Below are 24,176 nucleotides of genomic sequence, written 5' to 3'. Positions count from 1 at the left end.
CCATGGGATTCTTTTATTGGAATGATAAAAACGTACTGGAATTACACAGTAGTGATGGTTGCACAACCTTATGAATATACAAAAAACTGCAAAATTATATGAGTACATTTTATGGTATAAAATTATATACCTCAATTAAAAACAAAACAAAACAAGATCTAGGCACTAGGTGTGCTCATTTGTATTGGGCATTACTGCATGCAGACCCTCTCAAAGAAACAGATGTTTGTATACTCAACATACACATTCATATGTGTACACATGTGTATAGACACACACACACATGCATTTGCATACACACACGCATCTAGAATTTATAGACCCATGAAGTTCACACTGTTATCTCCATTTCCAATCTAACACTGCAGCATTTATTGCATCCTTCCCCTTTTTCAGATTTATAATCCCTTCCACAACAGTGTAAAATCTTAGAACCAGGATGTGAATCCAGACAGTTAAGCTCTCTTAGCCACTATATTTTAAGATGTCCATTTATTTCCACAACACTATAATTTATTGACTAAAATCCAGTTAAATTCAGAAAGATCTCTTAATTGGTACTCACAGTTATACTGTCCAAGAGTTTAGCCATATGTTTAATAATTTCACCATGTTGTACAGGTTGCATTTGCAGTAATTTCTTAATAACAACCACACTTTCAGCAACAACTATTTCTGAAAAAGAGAGATTATCCATATTAAATATGCATAATACAATTCAAATGCAATATCCTTGGTAAAATATGAATTTAAGTTAGCAAAATATTCTGTATGTCTCAAATAACTAGGTGAAAACTATAATCATGAGTATATTTCCAAACTTTGGGGGTGAACACTGTCTTAAGCAGAGGAGTATACTTTAATTTCTAACTTCTGTTGTTGCCTCCTAGCTTCTGATATCCCCTTCCAACATCTGCCTCTTTGAGTCAGAAAAGCAACGTGAGGTTAGATTTTGCTGCTCGCCATAATGTTCAAGTGTCTTTGGCTTTTAACTATAGCTTTCAAATATTTGATTCCCACCATACAGTGGTAATCAAATAGTTACCATATGGTTCTTTGGTTTCTATCATTACATAGTGGTAATCAAACACCTACAACCTAAATAACTTTTTTTCCAATTCTAAAGAAAACAGCAAACTAAAACCAAAAATTTCCTTAAGTGATATGTTCAGAAAACAGTACTGAGGATCATTAGTCCTAAGAAAGGTGTTACTATAGAAATAGCACTGACTTCAGAGCCAGAAAGAGTGGGCTTATGTGCTGGATTGTCTCCATTTGTCCAGTGAATCCACTCTCTACCTTTCCTGACTCATTCTGTGCCCTTAGAGGCTGACCTCTGCAGATTGCATCAACCAAACTCTCTTGTTCCTGGCTTCCAGCTATGGTTAGCTGATAGGAAGCCCCAGCAGGAGATGAAGGGGCAGGAGGACAGACTATTTGCTACCCTAGACTGCTCTACTACCAGGTCTCCCTGGCAGTGTGTGCATTCCTCTACTGATAGTTTCAGTTCTTCTGAATGGCTCTCGCCTGCTGAGTCTGGTAAGTGCTCCCACTCCTCACACCCCTTCCTTTCAATTCTAGATATGATAAAGGGGCTTCCCATGGTCACTAACCTATTAGCCCCAGGATGTTATATCATACCTTCTTGATTTCTCTTAATCCTGCTCACATCTTATAAATAGTTCCTTCATTAAATTATCTTCAATCATCCCTTTTAAGTGTGCCATCTTTTCTTGCCAGGGCCCTAACTAATATAATAACTGGTCCTGGGAGTGGCTCCAAGGAAGCAGATCCTGAAACTGGGATTCTGAGATTGAGTTATCACACTGAAGTAGCTAATCACTGGTCCAGAGTTACATTTTTGGTGGCACCATCAGAGAACTGTAATCCAATTAGCCAGAGCACCTAAACTTATGGAATGAACCTTATATAAACAATTATTAATGCTACTGATGCCAAATAAATAAGTCTACAATACCTCTACTTACTATTTTGACATTTTTTTATTAATAGGGCTTCCTGGACATTAGAGATTCCCCTGGCATACACTACAAAGTATTATTTTAATATTATACTGGAAATACCATGACTTGTGTTATTATTCTTTTCTCTGAAGTATATTTTCTTATCTAGCTCCCTTTAAGAATACAAGTAAAATTTTTATCATTTTAATCATTATTAAACATATGTGTTTCAAACTATCTCTTTCTCCAGTAGAATGATAAATTGATGGTTATACCATGCTTTAGTTTATGACATGATAAATATTTCTTTCTCTTCTATAGTAACATATGGTAGGTACCGTATTCTCATTATTTTAAAGATGAAGAGAGAGAAATGTACTAGCATTATATGACTTTGTCCAGAATTCAGAATGTACCATTTCATCTCTAAATTCCAAGTTAAGAGGTACAGCTATTACTTATATAAAGACCACTGCTTTGAGCTTTGATGAAAACAAAGATTAAGATCCTGACTTTGCCAAACCTATATTCCAGTAAGAAAAATAAAAAGTAATTACTATGCAAAGTAAAATATGGTAAGTGTGGTTTTAAGAATCCATAGTATAAAATTTTTTATTTTTAAAATATATTATTGTAAAACTAGACCAACAAAAAAATATTGTATAATTATACACATGGAGAGGCAGCATCGGCTATAGTTGAAAAATATATTTGGCATCATTTATCCTTTGATGCTATATTACTTTCCTATTGTTGTTATAAATTACCACAACTTAGTGGCTTAAAACAACATAAATTCAGCATCTTACAGTTCTAGAGTCAGAAGTTAACAGTTTAGACCTTATGGGGCTAAAAGCAAGATGTCAATAGGGCTACCTCTCTATGGAAGTTCTAGGAGAAAATCCATTCTTTGCCTTTCCCAACTTCTACAGGTTGTCCACATTGCTTGGCTCAAGGCCCCGATCTAGCAATGGCATCGCTCCAATCTCTGCTTCTGACATCTGACTTTCTTGACATCTCTCCTTCCCTTAAAAGGACCCTTTTGATCTCCATCTCAAGAATCTTAATCACATCTGCAAAGTCCCTTCTGCCATGGAAGGTAGCATATTCACAGTTTCTGGGCATAAGAAACTGGACTTCTTTGGCAGGGGTCATTATCCTGCTTACCCCAAGTACCCTCTCATCCCTTCACATAATTCCACCCTACTTTTCCTTTATGCTATCTCCTGTTTTTCAAAGACCACAGGACTGTGGTGCTGCTCTACCAGAAGCACAAAATGATCCTGTGTTCTGGACCTTTCCTAGCTTCCTCCTTGTACTTAATAAAACTTAAGGGTCCTTACTCAAAGAAATACAGCCTACTACTTTTTTCAATTTAACTTTATTTTGGTAAGAACACTTAACATGAGATCTACCCTCATACCAAACTTTAGTTACAATACATTATTGTTGATTATAGGTACAATGTTGCACAGCAAATCTTTAGAGTTTATTCAGCTTAACTGAAACATTATTTTTGTTGTTTAGTAATTCCCTATTTCCCTTTTCCACTACCCCTGGCTACTGCCATTCCACTCTCTCTGATTCTATGAATTTGACTATTTTAGATATTTCACACAAGTGGAATCATTCAGTATTTGGCTTTCTGTGGCAGATTTATTTCACTTAGCATATGTCTTCAAGGTTACTACAGTCTACTATTACCCTCATTTTGCAAATGAAGAATCTGAAGCACAGGGAGATTGTGTAATTTATTCAAGGTAACATTAACATTCAAACATAGGTAGTCTAGTTCTGCATGCAAGCAGATAGCTCCCAACAGAGTAAGTGGTCAATACACAGAAAAACTATAATACACTTGTTTTATATTACTTCTCTCTCCATTAGACTGTTAACTCTGTAAAGGCAGGAACCTTTTATAGGCTGAATGAGTATCTTATTCATCTACTCAACATTTACTAAATACCCCAACGTATTCAAGTTCTCAATAAATGTTTATTGAATTATATAAAACTAAACGAAACAAAAAATAGTCCTCTGCCCCAATCCTTTCAGTTTACAGTAGATGGTAAGGTTATTCATACAAGCAAATTTTGCTAATCTGTTACCTGAAGTAAATTACCTTAGAGAATTAAATTATGCTAAGCCAAATGAAATGCAGATTTCTCATAAAGGTCCTTGAAAAATTTGTCAAATTAATCTCAGATAGTGATATTGAACTATTTTAGGCAAGCTTCAAGTCTGCCTAGAAAAGTCCTCTCCGTGTCAAGAAGGGAGAAGTCAATAACACTTAAAAAAAACCCAAAAACAAAAAAACCACAGGTCTAAAAACAATGTGTTAAATATATGTAAAAAACAATGGAGCCTAAATGCTGCCCCTAAGGTTTTAAGATACATTATCTGAACAGATGACCAGATATTTGTATTGACATAAAATCAAGAATCAGAGATCCTTAGAGCTTTAAAAGATCCTACAGGAAGATCCTAAAGAAACTGAGGCCTCATTCTAGATACCTATTCCTAAGAGCAGATCTTTTAATGGAAGAAAGGAGCTATGTTGTCAGGATTGACCATTTTAAAGTCAAAAATATTATTACCTTCTTTAATGCTACTGATTTTAATATAAATATTCTCCTTATTTGTTTTACTACTTTTAATGAGGTTTCCAAACCTCATTATACAAAAGTATAACTCATATGAAAAAGAATTAAAGAATCAGAGACTATAGGCTAGTGATGATTATGCAACCCAAATCTGGACAATACAATTTAAGTTTCTAAGTATTCAAACTGCAGGAAAAAAAGCCACTGTTATAACGACGGTTTTGATTTACCAAAAACAAAAGCCTAAACATCAAAATATCAGAGTTTAAATTAGTAAATCTTCCTACTTTTAAGACTGAATATAGATTATATTAATCTCCCATCACCTAATTACAAAACAATCTATTCTTCCCTTCAAAGTGCTACTGGGGTAGAATATTCATCTTTTAAATCAAAGTCAATAAAAAAATATTTTTAAGAAATTAATACATTATAAAACTAAAGTAGAGATAATTCCTTTAAAATCTACAACTTGAAAATTTCACATGCGAAAAAAGGTCAAAAACTAAAATTCAGAAACCTTGAATATATTTTGTATTTAAAAGAACTAGTGAGTATTCTAATTGTAGTACTTTTTGTATGTAATAAAATTTTAAAAGAATAATTACCCTGGTAAATCTTGGTTCATAATCTTTAATGTTCTGGAAATATTTTCCCAAGAAATGTGTCATATATAATTGAATAGAAAGTCATTATTAAGATACAGGAAATAAAACATGTTTTTCAACTCACATTTTGAAGTGTGACAAAGAAATAGAGACAAAAAGGAAGAAAAGTAGAAATAGGTAAAATGAATAACATTTAGCATCCTAATCTCCTCTAGTTACCTTCTACAGTCAAATACTTTTTTAAAAAAAACCTATTTCCTTGATAATTTTTGTTGCCACTTAGTTTTAATACTGCATGTAGAAAAATGTTCTATCCATCATATTATCGTGAGTTTACAGGATTAAAGTTTATAATTTTATGTTCACAATAAAAAAATCACTCTTAACTGGGCTAAATTTTGCTTTAGTTTTTTCATTAGAAGTAGTTATCACAATGGTATAATTTTCTAAAGAGATCTACATTTGGGAATCGATAATTAGGGATAAGAGAGTTAGTGTAGCGAAAATACAAATAATAATATAAATAGAATATAAATATAATCAATTTTCTTATGTTTCAACTTATGTTTGCTATGTCCTATATGCTTATGTCTAAATATGACATAATTATACTTAGAATTCCATAAATCATTTCAATAATTTTACATAATTATTGAGCTTTTCCTAAAAAAATATGTTTTAATCAAATATATAATTATAACAAAAATCTTCTACATAAATTATTATAAAGGTGAAAGTTGACTAATACTGATCTTTCTCCAAATGGTTTTACTTATTCTAAAGCCATACCATAGAAATAACTGACACTATACCACAGAACAGTATGAAATCTAGATTATGCATTTCACCGGTTATCATCTATCCAGTTTTACAAAACGTTTAGATGTTGTTTGGCTTAAAAACACAAAGCTGTTGCAAACTGATGACTTTTAAATTGAGTTTAATATTGAATATAAAATTATTAGATGAGTTTCTGAAAAAAAAAACTCTGAAGGTACATAATAAACATACTTTTTTGATCTAGCTACTTCTCCATGTTATAGTCATTTGCCTGCTTTTAGCACCCTCTGCAGGTGAACCAATATTATACATGACTTACATGTCACTGAAAGCAGTAAAATAGAACCTTTGTGGAAAGGGTATAATGAAGGTGATTAAACTGTGAAGAAATAAACAAATTACACTTTCTTAGTTCTATTTAGGAAATACTGTTTGGAAGTTTATTATCTAATTTACTAAAACAACTCAAAAGTGTGTGTGTGTGTCTTTGTATTTCAAGGATAAAATGCTACTCTCATCATGACCATGCTACTGACATACAGGAAACACTAAAATGCAATGTTAAAAAATGTTACAATTTGAAGATCATGCCAAGAATACTCAAATGATAAATTACGTGAAAATAAAATGAAACTGTCAACTTACCATCTCTGTTGGACAACAGACATACCAGGCCATTGAGGCATGTATCAGTGACTTCTGAGATGTTGGTTGCACATCTGCCTATAGTTTGAATAGTGGCTGCTGCGAATTGTTTATCCTGGCTTTTCACATAGGTCTAAAAAAATATTTCAATTAGTTTATACTTTGGTACCATCAAGTGAACAAAAAGATATATTAAGCTTTATCAAAAATACAAATTTTATAATATATAATAGTCTCATTTATATGCACAATAGGTCCAACTGATGACTTAGCTTAATTTAATTTTGTTTTTTTACTTAAAGAATGTGCCTATAGAAGAGGCACATTTTCAAGCCAGGTTCATTCACCTGTGGCCACAGAGGCTTGTGACTCCAAAACAGATAGTGGGGAGCAGTCACCCAAAGACAGCAATTAGTTTAAGTGCAAGGTTGAAAGAGATGATGAGAACTCTCTCTTTGGAGGTTTCAGTTCATTTAACCAGCAGCATCTGTGAATCTATGAAAAAAAGGGTTGCTTTTTCAGAGACACTAAATCTAAAGTTGGGAGAAGAGGAGGAAAAGGACAAATACACTAATGACAAACATTTTCAAAATGGTATCTGAATGGTAGTAAAACTATATAGCTACAATGAGCAGTATATCAATAAAGACTTTAAAAAAATTCAGTTTGTAACAAATTACCATACTTCTGAAATAGATTTTCTTTAAAAGAATGTTTTAAAAACATACTGTAAACTATGTATTTATATAAACTTAAAAAGAAATCATTGATTTAACAACAGAAAGTTAAAGGATCTTTACAAAGTTTAATATAGCCCTAAAGAATTTCACTTTGATTATAACTTTCCTAATTTAAAAACTGAGCTTTTGTTTACAGAAATAAGTATACTTTAAATATGCATATTTATATTTATATATTATAATGTATGCACAAAATTTAAAATCCCATTTTCAACTGAATTTTTATTTATTTATTATTTATTTATTTATTTTTAAGTAAGCTTTATTCCCAATGTGGGGCTTGAACTCACGACCCTGAAATCAAGCGTCACATGCTCTACTGACTGAGCCAGCCAAGCATCCCTCGACTGAAATTTTTAAAAAGATTCCCAACCTCAAATGAGACATACTTAATGTAAAATTAACACTATGGTTATTTAACATACCAAAAAGAATGTACATTTAAATGGTGCCAAAATGACAAATGGAAGAGAAAATCTAAGAATATCTAAAACCATACAAATTTTGTGAGAACAGTACCAAGAACAGGATTAAATACTGAAGAAATAAATTACACAAATTCTCTTAGTTCCATTTAGGAAAGATCAATTGTATTTAAACCACTTCTCAGTTGATGACCTAATTTCCTCAATTAGAAAAAATATGTCTTTTGAAAAATCTCTATTTTACTCAAAAAGTTATTATAAGTAAGCTGTACACACCTATAAACCTAACTCATAAACCACAAAAGTGAGGTATAAATATTGACAGTGATAAAAGTGGATAAAGAAAGACTGTATTAGAAAGTCTAACTAAATGATGGACCTTATTAAAAATTCTGATACTCGCAAACAATGAATCATGGAACACTACATCAAAAACTAATGATGTAATGTATGGTGAGTAACATAACATAATAATAAAAAAAAAATTCTGATACTAATTGAAATGGCTAGATCACCAATATTTTGAAATAGGTCCAATGTGTCACCTCTGTATAACTACACAATGCCATAAAATTGCCTGAGATTCACTGCCTACATCCCCCAGTAAATCTGACCTAAGCAGGAAGTTGATACCAAAAGGACACCCAAACAGATCACCTACAATAAGAAAAAGAACAAACACTGAGACAAAAATTAAAAACTTAAAAAAAAATAAAAGCAAACTTATAAAAATGAAGTAAAAATCAAATCCAAGCAATGTTCTATAGCTATGGATTACTGGATAAAAACTTGAGATGCCCTATTTTCTGGCATATATAAATATAAGATGACTGGGTATCCAAAACATCCTAATTTTTTAAAAGTATTTATTTATTTTGCGGAGGTGGGGCAGAGGGAGAAGGAGAGAAAGAATCTTAAGCAGGCTCCACACCCAGTGCAGAGCCTAAAATGGGTCTCCATCTCACAACCCTGAAATCATGACCTTAGCCAAAATCAAGAGTTGGATGCTTAACCAACTGAGCCACCCAGCACCCCAAAACATCCTAATTTTACAAGGAATTCTTCTAGAAAAATACACAGCATGACAGTACAGCAATCCAGTTATAAAATTATAAATTATGGACATGCTATAATATTCTACTACTCCTGTTAAAAGTATAAGATCACACAGTTAAAAAAAATACAGTATCTATTTAGCTAAAATGAAATTTAATATGGGTATAAGGGAGGATTATAGCAACAAAATAAATAAAATCTGTAAAAGTTGGGAGTTAACAAAAACTGATTTGTGTATAGCATGTGGTATATTTTTACTAAGAAAACTGCTGATGAGGTACAAAATTCATACCCTCTACCACGAAGTCTCCAGAGCTGACCCCTCCATCTTAAAGGGCATATATCCATGAGATAATTTTTGAATAATATTTTTTAAGGGTGTGTAGCTGGGAGGCACCTCATCCTTAAGCATTAATGGTTTTAAAAAGGACAACAACACAAAACAAAAACAATGATAAAAACATCATGACAGAAGCAATTTTAGACCAAAAATACATAAAGCTAAGAGGAAACTATCTAAAAGAGTAATAGGTCAATTAAACAAGATTAACTAGGTAAGAAGTGAAGCCACTTTCATGAATGCAGAGTATGGAATGGACTAGTGATGATGACAGCACATAGACATGGAATCCTTACCAGTAACATAATTAGAAAAAAAAAAGTTACAACCCAGTCTTTCAAATTCTATGAAAACATGAAAGGGACTACTATTTCATTTCCCTTAAATTTGTACTTAATGTTTATTCATGAAAATTTATAAATTTCTTAGTTCTCAATCTTGTCCCAAATCACTGTTTTACTTAACACAATTACCTATTTGTAAATTGAGGAAGATGTATATTTGACTGTAAACTAAACAAATGTTTTAGAAGTTATTTTATAATCAGCACTGCATACAAACCTGAAATTCTCGGAGAAGAGTTGATATGTTGGCTTCATTTGCCAAGTTTGTCAAAATTTCAAGCTACAGTAGAAAAAAGAGAGTAACATTGTAAAACACAAAGAAAAAGGATTAATTTAATAAAGACTAGGCATTTAATAGAAAGGTAATTTTTTCTTTATTAACATATAATGTATTATTTGTTTCAGGGGTACAGGTCTGTGATTCATCCATCTTACACAATTCACAGCACTCACCATAGCACATACCCTCCCTAATGTCCATCACCCAGCCACCCCATGCCTCTCAATCCACCTCCACTCCAGCAACCCTCAGTTTGTTTCCAGAGATTAAGAGTCTCTTATGGTTTGTCTCCCTCTCTGGTTTCATCTTGTTTCATTTTAGAAAGGTAATTTTTGTTTTTAAAAAGTCACACTGTTACAAATGTTGTGAGGCATTATACCCTTCTGGTAAATTCTGTCTTCCTAACATCTCCAAATAGAGAACAGGTAATTACATAATGGTTAAAAACAATTAGGAAAAAGAGAATCCTACATTTTCCCTGTTTGTACCAACTTTGCAACTTATATCTAATTAACCTGAACAATTTAAGGCAGTTTGGCACTTTTTTTCCTTTATTAATAAAGTTAGAAAACAACTTGCCCTCCATGTAATACCTCTGTTTTCCAGATATTAATTAATTCTCTTGATTTGTTCTCATTCATCCTACCATCCCAAATACTTGGGACATTTTAATTCTCTCTTCTGGATTCATAGTTATAAGAATACACAATTAAAAGTCTATCTCCAATAGGCTCACTAAAAAAGTTTCAGTTCTTCCTCATAAAAAATATTCGAATAATCTGAAGGAACACATGAAAAAGGAAAAAAGGAACAGAGAACAGATGGGACAAATAGAAAACAAAACAGAAGATGTATGTGTGGTATATATACACACACACAGTCATATCAGTAATTACATTAAAAATAAATGGTCTACACACTCCAATTAAAAGGGATAGATTATAGAAGTTCTTTATATATTTTGAGTACTAGTCATTTTTCAGATATATATACTGGGAATATTTGTTTCCCAGATTACGACTTCAGTTTGCATTTTATTTTGATGAAAACATTTTCATTTTTTATGTAATTTTTAAAAAACAATCTCAAACATATAGAAAGGGTAAAAAGAACTATTTTGGTGTGAATCATTTGAGAGTTGCCAATCTGACACCACATTGTCCCCAAATGCTTCTGTGTATATTCCCTACAACAAGGACATTGTCCTACAGAACACAAGAGAACCAAGAAAATCAAGAAATTAACACTTATACATACATCCATGCAATCATCACTCCCATTTAAGTTTCATTAATTATCTCAATAATATATAATAAAAGGATCCAATTCAATATCCAACATTGTATTCAGTTTTATCTTTAGTCTCCTTTGGCCTGAAAGTTTCTCAATCTTTCTTTTGACCTTCACAACCTTGCATTTTTGATGACTGCAAACCAAGTATTTCCTAAAATATCCTACAATTTGGATGTGTATTAGATTTCCTTATAATTAAACCCAGTTTCCATGTGAATAGCCAATCATCCCAATATAAGCTGAAAAGTCCATCCTTTCCACACTGGTTTGTAAGGTCTCCTCTATTATATAGTACATCTTCATATACATGGATGTTTCCACGCTTTCTATTCTATCCCACTTATTCTTTTGTCTAAATATCACATTGTTCTAATTATCATAACTTTATATCCCTATGTTCTCTAATGTAGTTATTATTCCCTGAACACAACACTCTTTCATAATCTCTGTTGGCATAAACTGTTCCTTTCTCCTACTCCAAAACCCTACAACCACCTCCCATTCAATCTACCAACCAAGAACAAAAAAATTCACAAAAATATTATTCTTTTAAGATCCACTCAAACATCAACTTTTCCACAAGTCCTTCCTAAATCCTAGAGAATTAACCCCATTTTTCGGTTCTGCACAGTACTCAATTCAAATCTCTATAATATCACTTAAAAAACACATAGTGCTGAAATTATCTATTTGTCTGTCTGTCCAGTATACGATGGGTTATTCAACGTGCAGGGAGCATGTATCAACTTTGTATTATTAGGATGCAGCAGTGACTGGATATAATAATAAAGTTTAGAAAGTATAAAGAAAATCCCTAAATGTATCTGTTTTTGAAAAAGCAGGTCTCCATTTTGCAGATGGTAGAAGCTACAGCAGTATCTTCAAAGTAAAGATGTACTAAGAGTACCTGAAAAATAAAAGCATGCGTACCTTCAGTGTCTTGATCATAGTAGGATCAGTTGACCGAACATAGAAACTCTTCAGATAAGGTTCAAACATACCCTAGATTATAAAAAGAAATATATAAATACACTTTTGGTACTAATGCATTCATTTCTCTCTTGGATTATGTGTTTACTATGTACATACCTTTCTTTGAATTGACATAGTTGCTATGTTCTGTAGGACAATATACTGCACCTCCCTAAAAATTAAAGGAGAATTTTCATTGGATATATTTTCCAATTAAGTATCTTTATGTACACAGTATATTAAACAAAAAAATCAGCAGTAAGTTTCATACTGAATTCAAATATTAAAAAGGTTTTAGTAAATCTGAGATATTTATGTCTTCTTTTTAAACACATTCTCCTATGAACTACTAATAAATAAGATTTGATTCATCATGAGGAAAAGTTGAAGCCTATTTTACAATACTGTATTCCTAAGATGTAAAGCCAATACTACAGCTACTCTGAACACATGCAAGGAAGATATTCTTAAGGCTAACAGAATAAACATGACCATAGCATTAACATAAACTCTTGATCAGATGCTCATTGTGTCACTCAGTTCTCACCAGAGTGAAAAGATAGATTAAAAAAAAAGTTCTGTTATTTTATGTCCAAATATCTAAGGTAGAAGTGAATCTGGTATAAAGCTTCATGTGAAAGATGCATTCCAGAGCCTTCTGATAACCTTTGAACGAGTTACAGAAAAGAAAAATTAATGAACTGAGAAAAAGGAAAAGGATGACCATGTGTACAAAGACAGGAAAGATTAGGAACAAAGGCTCTCACTAAGGAATGGCAAAAGTCAGTCTAGGGCTAAGTAGCTGTGGCACAAAGGTCATGTTACAGGCAAAAATAAACATGCATCTTTTTCCCCCAACTCTATTAGCAGAAGTAAGCACTCAATGAAAGAAATTTTAAATTTAAAGTAACTAATTATAACAAAATATTCAGGGTAAGCCAAATAGCTGAAACTATGTTGTAATTCTTAAAACATGGAAAACAAAACAATGACAAAAATCTGATCTTAAACATTGCCAAGATATTTTCAATCTCTTTGGGCTTGAGTTTAAACGAAATTTTATATTTATCACGAACTTAGAGATAAAATGTATAAAGGCTTGTATGATGATCCCTTAAGTATGAAATCTTAGATAGAACACACAGTCATGTAATAAATGTCTGAAAGACAGATTATATTTGTTCAAACATTACTTTTGAAGGAATACAAAAGAAAAAACAAATAAAACCATGACCTACCTATTACTACGAAGTAAACGCACTAGTGATTTAGAAATAATGCCAACTTCAGATTTCGGTGATATGTGCCAATACAGCTGAGCAACTGCCATTACCACCTAAAAGATAAAGCATGAGAACAGTAAGAACTATAAACATGGGAGCACTCTACAGTTTCAAAGTACATTCTCACATATTGTTTACTCCTACAAAATTCCTATGAAGTAAGATGAATATGCTGTTACCCTTTGAAGCAGGATGAACAGTGTCCTCCCAAGAATTCATGTCTACCCTCAGAATGTGACCTTACCTGGATAAAAGTCTTTGCAGATATTATTAAGGTAATGATGGAGATTGAGATCACACTGGATTAGGGTGGGCCCCAAATCCAGTGAGTGTCCTTATAAAAGACAGAAAAGAACACACACAGACACAGAGAAGAAGGCAATGTAAAGATGGAGGCAGAGTATATTCCCTGGAGTGATGAATCTATAAGCCACTGAGTGCGGAACTGCGGGCAGCCACTATAAACTACCAAAAAGCAGTTTCTCCCTTAAAGCCACCAAAAGGAACCGACGACCCTTTGATGCCTTGATTTTGGATTTCCACTTTCTCACTAAAAAGTGAGAAAATACATTTCTGTTGTTTTAATTCACCTGGTTTGCGGTAATTTGTTATGACAGCACCAGGAAACTAACACATCCTCAGAAAAGAAGATAGATGTTATCAGAAAACATATGTTAAACGAACTACCCAAAGTCTGCCAGTCAGTACATAGCAAAGCTTTACATAACACTCCAAACCCCAGACTCTCCTTAACACTGCTGCTGTTGCTCTGAGATTGGGAATATTTTAAAAGTTCTAAGTATGCCTTTCCAAATGAAGCCTAGATACTTCTGGAAAAGTAACAAGCTGAAAATGTTAAAAATGAGTACATTAAAATTATAATTAAATGAACTCTACTAAAACAATTAATCTAAAGCAGCAGCATTTGAAATAATCTTTTTTTTCAAAATGCAGAACCTTAAAAACCGTCTTTCCTTCAAAGCCATTAAAAGGGTGATGAGAACTTCTGTCATAAAATATAAGAGTACTATGTTTCCCCTACATGCCTCTACACTTAGATCCAGAGATCAAAAGTCCAAACTGAAAAGTGATCCAGTTTAACCTGTGACAAATGCAGAGAGAGCCACAGTAGTTACATCATCTTGACTTTAGCTCAGAAAATGTATTAATACTACTTTACTTCTGCTTGTTCTATAAAGTTCTAACATATATATGGCAGGAGTTTTATGTATGTTTAAAGAGCATACAGCAGGTGAGGGTGCTTGAGATAAAAGGAGTTCCTTCCAAAACTAGGAAACATTTTAAAAATTTTTTTATTCTCTTTATAAGAAACATTTTTTTTAAAAAAATACAGTTCACAGAGTCCCAAATTTACTGTTGTTTGGCACTTTGCCGTATTTTTTTTTTTTAACAAGGCTGATTTATAGCTTTCAGATATTACTTGGGAATTTGAGGAACTTAAGGATATTTTATTTTTTCACTTGTGATCCACATATACACTGTAATTATAGCCCAAACTCTCCTGAATTTAAAATCTTATAAAATAAGGGCGCCTGGGTGGCTCTGTTGGTTAAGCATCTGCCTTTGGCTCACGCATGATCTCGGGGTCCTGAGACTGAGCCTCATGTCAGGCTCCCTGCTCAACAGGGAGTCTGCTTCTCCCTCTGCCCCTCCTCCTGTCTCATGCTCTCTCTCTCTCTCTCTCTAGCTTGCTCTCTCTCAAATATATTTTTTTAAATGTTAAAAAAATTTTTTTTAAATAAAATCTTATAAAATAAAATCTCTATGACTGACTTAATCTACAAGTAGGTGATAGTCATTTTTACAAATCTTAAAGCATACAGTTGACTAGTAAGTATTAGTATATAATAGAAAAGAAAGTGAAAATTGTAATGTATTTTACAGAAATTAATTAAGCCCCTTTCTATTAAGAATAGTCCGATGCTACTGGCAAAAAGGTAAACTGTACTTTCTATACATGTCAATGTTTTTAAGATTCTAGATGCCACTCAGTACGTCATCTCTTCTAATATATCATTTAGGGTACTCCCTTACGCGCACAGGGATACATACTCTTCTTTTCCCCTAGTATTTACAAATCTAAAAGTTTAAAATTTCTTCCATAACCAGAATTTGAAATTTATAGTCTAATGTGTAAAAGCCAAGAGGGAAATTCCCATATCTCCAAAGTCCAAAATGACTAAAATATACAAATAAGATAGGCCCTCTACAGTTGAATCATGTGCACTGATGATAAAGTATATCCTATAAGCACTTTTCTATTCCTACCTACTCATACCACTGTCACCTTATCTACAGTTAGAACAGCCTCCTGACACTCTGCTGCCAGTGTCCCTTATCTCCAATTCAATCTACACAGAACTGACCAAGTTTCCTGAAAAAAATTCTCAAAGTCTCTCCTTCAACTGTAAGGCTAAAAGAAGGAAACCTACTCACAATCCTTCAAAAGTCAACCTTTATATGTATTTAGCAGCATCAAATTAGCAGGATACCAAAATATATTGGGACAAAAAGTAAACTACCTTTATTTGGTACACAATCAAATAAGTAGGGAATCAAAACGTACTGGGGAAAAAAATACAAACTACTATTTGTTTCACCATTCAAGAACATTTTTGATCAGTAAGTATTTGGACTATAAATCAATTCCCAAGACAAAGATAAATAAATAGTGAGTCAATTATAAAGAGAGTTTTAGGTGACAAGTTACAGCTACTTAATACAATCTGGCTAAGCTGGGCTCACTGAAATATAACCATGTTTTACAACATTAGTAAAATAGCATTTTTTTTATTACTGTGTATGGTTATTTAATAATGATATAGAAACTAAATTATCAGGTATAAGATAAAAACTTCTGCTAATTATTAAGATACATAGACCAAGCTCTAAGCTCTAAATTTGCAGGCATCGGAAAACTTAAAATAATTCAAGTAAAATTCCACGTTTTCAAAGTTTTTATTAACTGAACAGAACAATTCATTAAGAACATTTTTTAAATTAAAAATATGAAGAAAATGTTTTAGTTGACTCCATCAAATGTTAAACTTCCAGTAAACAGGTAACACAGAGCACAGAAGAAAAAATTAAATAGCACTATGAAGTAAGCAAAGTGAAAACCCAGAAGAACATTTCGTTAAGACTTCAGAGGTTTAAGAGCTGTAACAACCAGGTACTATAGATACTGGTTTAGATTGCCTATTTATAAAAGATAATTTAAAATAAATTGGTATTAAATGAGACGAAATTTTATTGAAATAGGAATACAGAGTAGGGAAAAAATGGTCAAAAAAGTACTATGTACAGTATGATTTTTACCTTGGTTTAAAAAATATGTATGTGTAGACAAACATACATGCGAATATATGTATATTCATGCAGAAAAAGGCTCTGGCAGAAAATGCATCACGACATAATAGTGATTTCTGAGTGATGGGAATATGATGTTTTAATTTCTTTAAAGTTTTGCTAGTCCCTATTTCCTAATTTTTTATTGTGCACATGTATTCTTCTAAAATATAAAGTGTATTTAAAACAAAAAGATGTAAAACAAAAGAAAACAAACTCAGGACTCAAATGAAAATGATTTTTAACTGCTATTCCTACCAGTTAAAATTTATTAAGTATGTGGCGTTATGCTAGACACTTTCTTTATATGTCAGTCTCTTAAAAACTCTTACTAGGTTCATTTGAATATTATGGACTGATACCAGATTAAATACTCTCAACTACAACCAAGTAACAGAGAAATACGCACTGTCTTCCAATCCAATGAGAAACATCTTGAGCTCGTATCTTAGGAAAAGCCAATTAACAAAAGCACAAAAAAGTAAATGAAGTCCAGTAGGCATGTAACTACCAAACCAAGTAATCTCATCAAACCTGATTTTTTGGTGTATGATCAAATAAACAAACAAATGCTCCATTAGCACACTGAAAAACTGTTTATTGAACTTACATACTTTTAACCATGTTTAAAAAATCCATAAATTATTTCTCGTAAGGGTTTTAACATACCGCTGCATTCCTGCTCTGAAGCAAAGGCTTTGTATTCCGAATTAAAAGTCTATGGTCTGGGTCCATAGTATATGGCTTCTTCCTATGGTCAGTCTTTTCCTTCTGTTCATCATCAGATTCATAGAAATTCTTTTCATTGTCTTCTAAACCATCATCCTGTAAGAAATACAAAAAAAACTTTTTTTTTTTTTTTGCTGTGGAGGATTCTAAAAAAATAAACAAAAACTCCAACAAAAATATACATCCTACTCAAAAGCGATTTTTTTTTTTGCTGTGGAGGATTCTAAAAAAATAAACAACTCCAACAAAAATATACATCCTACTCAAAAGCGATTTTTTTTTGCTGTGGAGGATTCTAAAAAAATAAACAAAAACTCCAACAAAAATATACATCCTACTCAAAAGCGATTTTTTTTTTGCTGTGGAGGATTCTAAAAAAATAAAAACTCCAACAAAAATATACATCCTACTCAAAAGCGATTTTTTTTTTGCAAAAAAAACTTTTTAACACCTATAATCATGATAGTATTTTACTGTAGAATACCACTGTTGAAAGGAATTTGAAAATATTATGCTACCTGTATAAAAGAAAGGCCTTGCTTTTTCTCTTATTTTATAACAACATAACTGTCCTTTAGTGCTATATATAATACTTCTTTTATATTACATAGTAAACCTCTGAAAATATTAAATCCCCATAGATATATCCATAGCTGACCAAAGGCAAAACCTGACCATGAGACTAACAAAGCCTATAACAGAAGATAAGAAGATTACCTAAAACCTGAGGACTATTTCCATATATTATCAGTCACTCTGTAATTAGATCAAAGGATCAGAACAAAGAGAACTATTTCAACTGCAGCATGCATAAAAGAAATCATAATAAAACTTGACAGGTTAAAAACTAGTGATTAAGTACATCCCTGTGTTGTCAAGAAAGACTCAGGTTGATACTTACTGTATATCCACAGGGGGTGATTCTGTATTTTTGCTTTGTACTTTTTAATTTGAATTCATTGTTATCTCTGCCAATAAAATCTGCCTACAGGCATTTAGTCTTAAATATAAATGAACAAAAAGCATACAAAGACAATAATTTCTACCTAGATCCAATTCAAGGGCTGTTTAGAGGTAATTTTTATTACTAAGTACCCGAAACATACTTTTCACTTCTGAAAAGATGGAGTAGATATACTTTTCCCTATTCCTCTATGTACAACTAGAAACAGGAGACATTATATATAAAATAAACTTAAGGAAAGGCAGAGAGAAAAAAGACTGGATATGGACCTCAGGACCCAAAGAATGAAACAACAGAAGTTCCTTGGGTCTTCATTTTTACCACATATATCAAAGACTGAGAAACTGCGTTCTAGAGAAGCTGATAAGCCAAAAACACCAAGCACAGATAAAACAAACCCTCCAAAAGCCTATTCTCTGTAGCCAAAAGGACCAAGAAAAAGAAAATCTGTAAGAAAGTAACTATTCTGGTGCAGCTACCAATAGAGAAAAAACTAAGGCCTTATTCCTAGCCTCACCAGCAAAGGCTGATGTGGGAGCCTAGACTTCCAACCTCCCCATGCTGTAATGAGATGCCTCAATCATCCCACTGGAGTGATGTCAGAAAAGGCCACCGTAGCCAAGACTTTAATTCCCACCAGAAGATAACACAGCATCCCCATGGTGTCAATGAAGACAAGGTGGGGAACGTGCACATCTAAGTCTGCCCATCAAGAACAAAGTGACCTTATCCTTTCCCACTGAGCTAGTGTAAGAAAATACTGAGTGGACACCCAAGACATAGCACCACCACCTACTGGTAACAATGACATTAGTGGAGGAAACATGTGGAACAGTAATAAGGCATTTCTATCCCTCCCACCCTCACAGCTATCAGGACAGAATTATTGGGGAGCCAGAAATCCCACATTCACCCACAGTAACAGTGATTTCAACCTCCCTGAGGTGTCAGTGGAGGCTGAGTGGGGAAACTGGACTTCTACCATGACCTGGCAGTAATGAGGCAACATGCACCCTCCACCTTTCCCTGATGGAGTGGTATCAAACCCAGCTAAAACAGAAGATCTGAATAAAATCTAGAATCTCATAATAGCCAAAACGTCCAGGTTTCAATAAAAATTACTCATCATTCCAAGAACAAGGAAGATCTAAAACTGGATGAAAAAAGATAACCAGTAGATGCCAACACTAAAACAACAGGAATATTAGAATTATCTGATTAAGATTTTACAGCAGCCATCATAAAAATGCTTCAATGAGCAACTAGGAACATCCTTGAAAAAAAATAGAAGGTCTTAGCAAAGAGTTACTAAGTCTTAAGAAAGAAACAATATATTAAAAAAACACCAAACAGAAATGTTACAACTGAAAAATAAAAGAATCAAAATTAAACAGTAACTGAGATCAAAAGCAGTATTAAGGGGACAAGGAAATCATCAGTGATCTGAACCATAATAAAATATAAATTCCCCATTCAGAACAACAGTGAAAAAACAGACTGAGGACAAAGAAAAAAAAAGAAAAAGAAAAACATCCCACCCCCACCAAAAAAACCCCAGAACTTTGGGGACTTGTGGAATTATAACAAAATAACATCTCTTGTCATCTGAATCTTGGAAATAGAGAAGAAAAAGTGTGGGGCTGAAAGAGTACTCCAAGAAATAATGGCTGAAAAATTATTACATTTGGCAAAAGAAATAAAACTACAGATTGAATAAGGTGAGTAAACCATAAACAAGATAGACACAAAGAAATCCATAACAAGACATATTAAGTCAAACTTCTGAAAACTAAAGACAAAGATGTGGTAATGAATCACAGTGATTAGCGATGAAGATAAAAATATAAGATAGGTTCAAGAACTACATAGAAGTTGAAATCAATAGGATGCAGTTAGTGGATGTGAAGGATGAACTAGGAGCACTTAGTAAGGATGCCCCCATTCCCAGCTTGGATAACCAAGCAGATAATGATGTTACCAGGTTAAGATAACCTTGTTAAGGGGGGAAAGAATCTCTCTTGATTTCAAGGCTGCTTGCTATACAAACATCCTTAAAAGATAGTCCAAAACAAAACTTACCAATACCTTTACTCAGAAGAGCTATAAAAATGAAGAAACCCCATGAAGAACCATCTCCCAGTATTTTCTTTTCTTTTTTTAAATTTATTTATTTGAGTGAGAGAGAGAGCACAAGCAGGGGGAGAAGGAGAGGGACAGGGAGAAGCAGGTTCCCCGCTGAGCAGGGAGCCCAACGTGGGCTATGGCCTATAGGTGACTAAAAACATCAGAGGTGAAGTTAGGAGGAACCTCACGCCTGAAATGCATTCAATTCCGTGCCTGTCTGCATCTGAGATGACATGTGACAAGGCCCTCTGGGCAGATGTACAGACAGACTGCGGTTCTGCTGGTACCGGAGCAAGAGCCAAGGAGACAGAACTAAAAACTGGAACTGTGAGACAGCAGCTATTTCCAGAGGAAAAAATCCAAGAAAGATAGTCCTGGAGAATGCCAGAGAAAAAGGAATTTTTTTTTTTTTAAATGACTTTATTTATTTGACAGCGAAAGAGAGCGAGCAAGCGAGCAGGCACAAACAGGGGGAGCAGGAGAGGGAGGAGCAGGCCTCCCACGGAGCAGGGAGCCCGACGCGGGGCTCGATCCCAGGACCCTGGGATCACAACCTGAGCCAAAGGCAGACGCTTAACCAACTGAGCCACTCAGGCGCCCCCCAGTATTTTCTTTTGTTCATGACTGACCTGCCCCTACTTCTAAGTGAATCCCCTTTTTATACCTTCATAAATTCCCCTTAGGAAAACAAATGTATAATTTGTGATCTCTAATAATTTTTACTTCAACATGGTAGAAAAGTTTTTAAAACAGTTACATAACTAAGTAAAGAGTGTTTAAACTTGACACCAAAGTACAGTCCATAAAAGGGAACATTAATAAACTGGAACTCATCAAAGTTAAAAACTCTTGCTCCATGAAAATCTGAAAAACCCTCTTATGAAGAATAAAAAAAATTCTAGACTGGCAGAAATATCTGCAATCACACATATGACAAATATCCAGAATATGAAGACAACTCCCAAAACTCAACAGGAAAAACAACAACAACAACGACGACGATTAATTCAATTTTAAAAAGGGCAAAAGCTATTGTTAAGGACTGAACTGTACTTCCCTCCAAATTCACTCCAAATTCACATGTTGAAGCCCTCATCCTCAAAGTGACTATATGCCAAACTAAGGCCTTTAAAGAGGTAAACAAGTTTAATTGAGACCATCTGGGTGGCATCCTAATCAAACAGGACGGGTGTCCATATAAGAAGAGAGAGAGACACCAAGGGTGGCAGAGAGAAAAACCCATGTGAGGACACACTGAGAAGACAGCCATCTGCAAGCCAAAGAGAGACACCTCAGGAGAAACCAAACTTGCCAACACTGTGATCTTGAACTTCCAGTCTGCTGGAAGAACTGTGAGAATGTCAGAAATAAGTATCTGTTAATTTTGTTATGGCAGCACTAGCAAATGAATACAGATTTCAATAAATAATTCACCGAAGGACTTATGGCAAAAAGCACATGAAAAGATAAAACTTCATTATCTATTAGGAAAACAAATTAAAACTACAGCAACATATCACTACACACATATCAAAATGGCTCTCATCTTATATATAAAAACACAGTGAGAACACAGAGGAAATAGATCACTCATACACTGGTGGTGACGATAAAAGGTTACAGCCACTTGCAGTTTGGCACTTTCTTGTAAAACTAAACCTGCAATTACCATACAATCCGGTAATTGCACCCCTGGGCATTTATCCCTGGGAAACAGAAATTTATTCTCATACAAAAACCTGTACACAAGTATTCATAACAGCTTTCTTCCTATTAGCCAAAATGGAAATAACCCAGATGTCCTTCAATAGATGAATGGTTAAGCGAATGGTTAAAAAAAAAAAAAAAAAAAAGGTTAAACATTTATGCCATTGGAATACCACTCAGAAATAAAAACAAATAATGATACACACAACAAATCTGATTAATGTCCAGATAAGTACGATGAGTGAGAAAAATCCTAAAAAGTTACATACTGTATAATTCCATTTATATACCATTCTTGAAATGACAAAATTATAGAGATAGAGAACCAATTAGTGGTTGCTGGGGGTTCAGAGGGGCAAGCTTAAGCACAGGAAATGAAGTAGGTTTAGAGATGCAATGACAATATGAAGTATCTTTGTGATGCAAATATTCTGAATCTTGACTGTATGAATGTCAATATTTTGGCTGTAATACCTTACTAGTTTTGCAAGATGTTGCCATTGAGGGAAATAAGACACCAGACTTCTCTGTATTCTTAAAACAGCATGTGAATCTACAGTTATCTTAAATTTAAAAGTTTGATTAAATAAAATTAAGGAGAAAAAAAAATCAATAAATTATTTCTTTTACTTTCTTTAAGTAGGCTCCATGCCCAGACTGGAGCCCAACACGGGGCTTGAACTCACGACCCTGAGATTGAGACCTGAGTTAAGATCAAGAATCAGACACTTAACGGACTGAGCCACCCAGGTGCCCCAAATCAATAAGTTATTTAAAAGTATTTGTATATGTTTATTGTTACAATAATAAAAGAAATGATCTTAAATGTTACAGGTTAATATCAGTTAATGAAGTATTTTTCCTTTGCTAAGTGTGTATAGATAATATACAATCTTTACTTAACTCTTGACTTAAATATTACTGAAAATACTCTTCAACAAATATACGACTAAGTTTTTTACAAGTAAGCATAATATTATCTCAATGTTTTAAAAATCCATAATAAAAAAAATCTTAAGAAAGTCTCCAAACAGAAAAAACACAAAATTTATACTCTTTGGAAACAAAAGGATTTTTTTTAAATACCCACCTTCAAAAGTAAACTAGAAATTATAACATTATCATCTTCCTTTGAATGAATAATTCAAAATAAACTGCAGTTGATCCTTGAACAACACGGGATTTAGGGGTACTAACCCCTACATAGTTGAAAACCTTAGTATAACTTTTGACTCCCCAAAAACTTAACTAATAGTTAACTTACTGTTAATGGAAACTTTACTGAAAACATAAACAATCGATTAATATACATTTTGTATGTTATATGTATTACACACTAAATCCTTACAACGAAGTTAACCAGAGAAAAGAAAATGTTAAGAAAATCATAAGAGAAAATACATTTACAGTATCAAACTATATTTATTGAAAAAAACTATGTATACGTGACCTGCACAGTTCAAATCTGTGTTGTTCAAGGGTCAACTGTACTTGTCTCTTAGTCCTTTAAAGAACGAGAAAAAAAAAAAAGGACTTTAATTGAGATACACTTTTTTTTAACTTTTATTTGCATTTATTTTATGCAGAATTTACTCCTGGGCCATAAGTTTTTGTTTTTTCAGTTTCTTCTAGGATATCTTTTTCTTCTGTGCAAGCTCCTGTTCTGGTTTAGGAACAGTCTGCTCTTTTTCAGTCAGGATCATCTCAGTGTGGCAGGGAGAGCTCATGTATGGGTTAATCCAAACAAGAGCCCTGTACGTTCTACACCACATCCAGGTGGCTTTGTTCACCAGAGAATCAACATCTGAACCCTTAAGTTCAGCATTACTTTCTGCAATTTTAAGCATGTACAGTAAAAATTCAGCACTCTTTTTGGGTCACTGGCCCTGTGTCCAGCCCCACTGTTTGGCCTGTGCACACCTCCCAACTCCGCCATTGTAGCAATGGAAT

General features: G+C 33.4%; 1 protein-coding gene across 4 annotated transcripts in view; it reads right to left on the bottom strand.

Moving 5' to 3' along the window:
• Positions 1-24,176, bottom strand: part of AP3B1 (adaptor related protein complex 3 subunit beta 1) — a 254,664-nt gene that overhangs the window by 127,932 nt on the left and 102,556 nt on the right. For all 4 annotated transcript variants that reach the window (XM_032404142.1, XM_032404143.1, XM_032404144.1 and 1 more), the window contains exons 8-14: positions 17,372-17,527; positions 13,289-13,386; positions 12,168-12,222; positions 12,009-12,080; positions 9,723-9,785; positions 6,601-6,733; positions 566-675 (exon numbers count right to left, since the gene is read on the bottom strand). In XM_032404142.1, the coding sequence (XP_032260033.1) occupies positions 566-675; positions 6,601-6,733; positions 9,723-9,785; positions 12,009-12,080; positions 12,168-12,222; positions 13,289-13,386; positions 17,372-17,527 (687 nt within the window). The remainder of the gene's footprint in view (positions 1-565; positions 676-6,600; positions 6,734-9,722; positions 9,786-12,008; positions 12,081-12,167; positions 12,223-13,288; positions 13,387-17,371; positions 17,528-24,176) is intronic.

The sequence above is a fragment of the Phoca vitulina genome, unplaced genomic scaffold (genome assembly GCF_004348235.1).
Source record: "Phoca vitulina isolate PV1807 unplaced genomic scaffold, GSC_HSeal_1.0 scaffold6, whole genome shotgun sequence".
NCBI lineage: Eukaryota > Metazoa > Chordata > Mammalia > Carnivora > Phocidae > Phoca > Phoca vitulina.
This window is presented reverse-complemented; position numbering and strand designations above follow the sequence as displayed.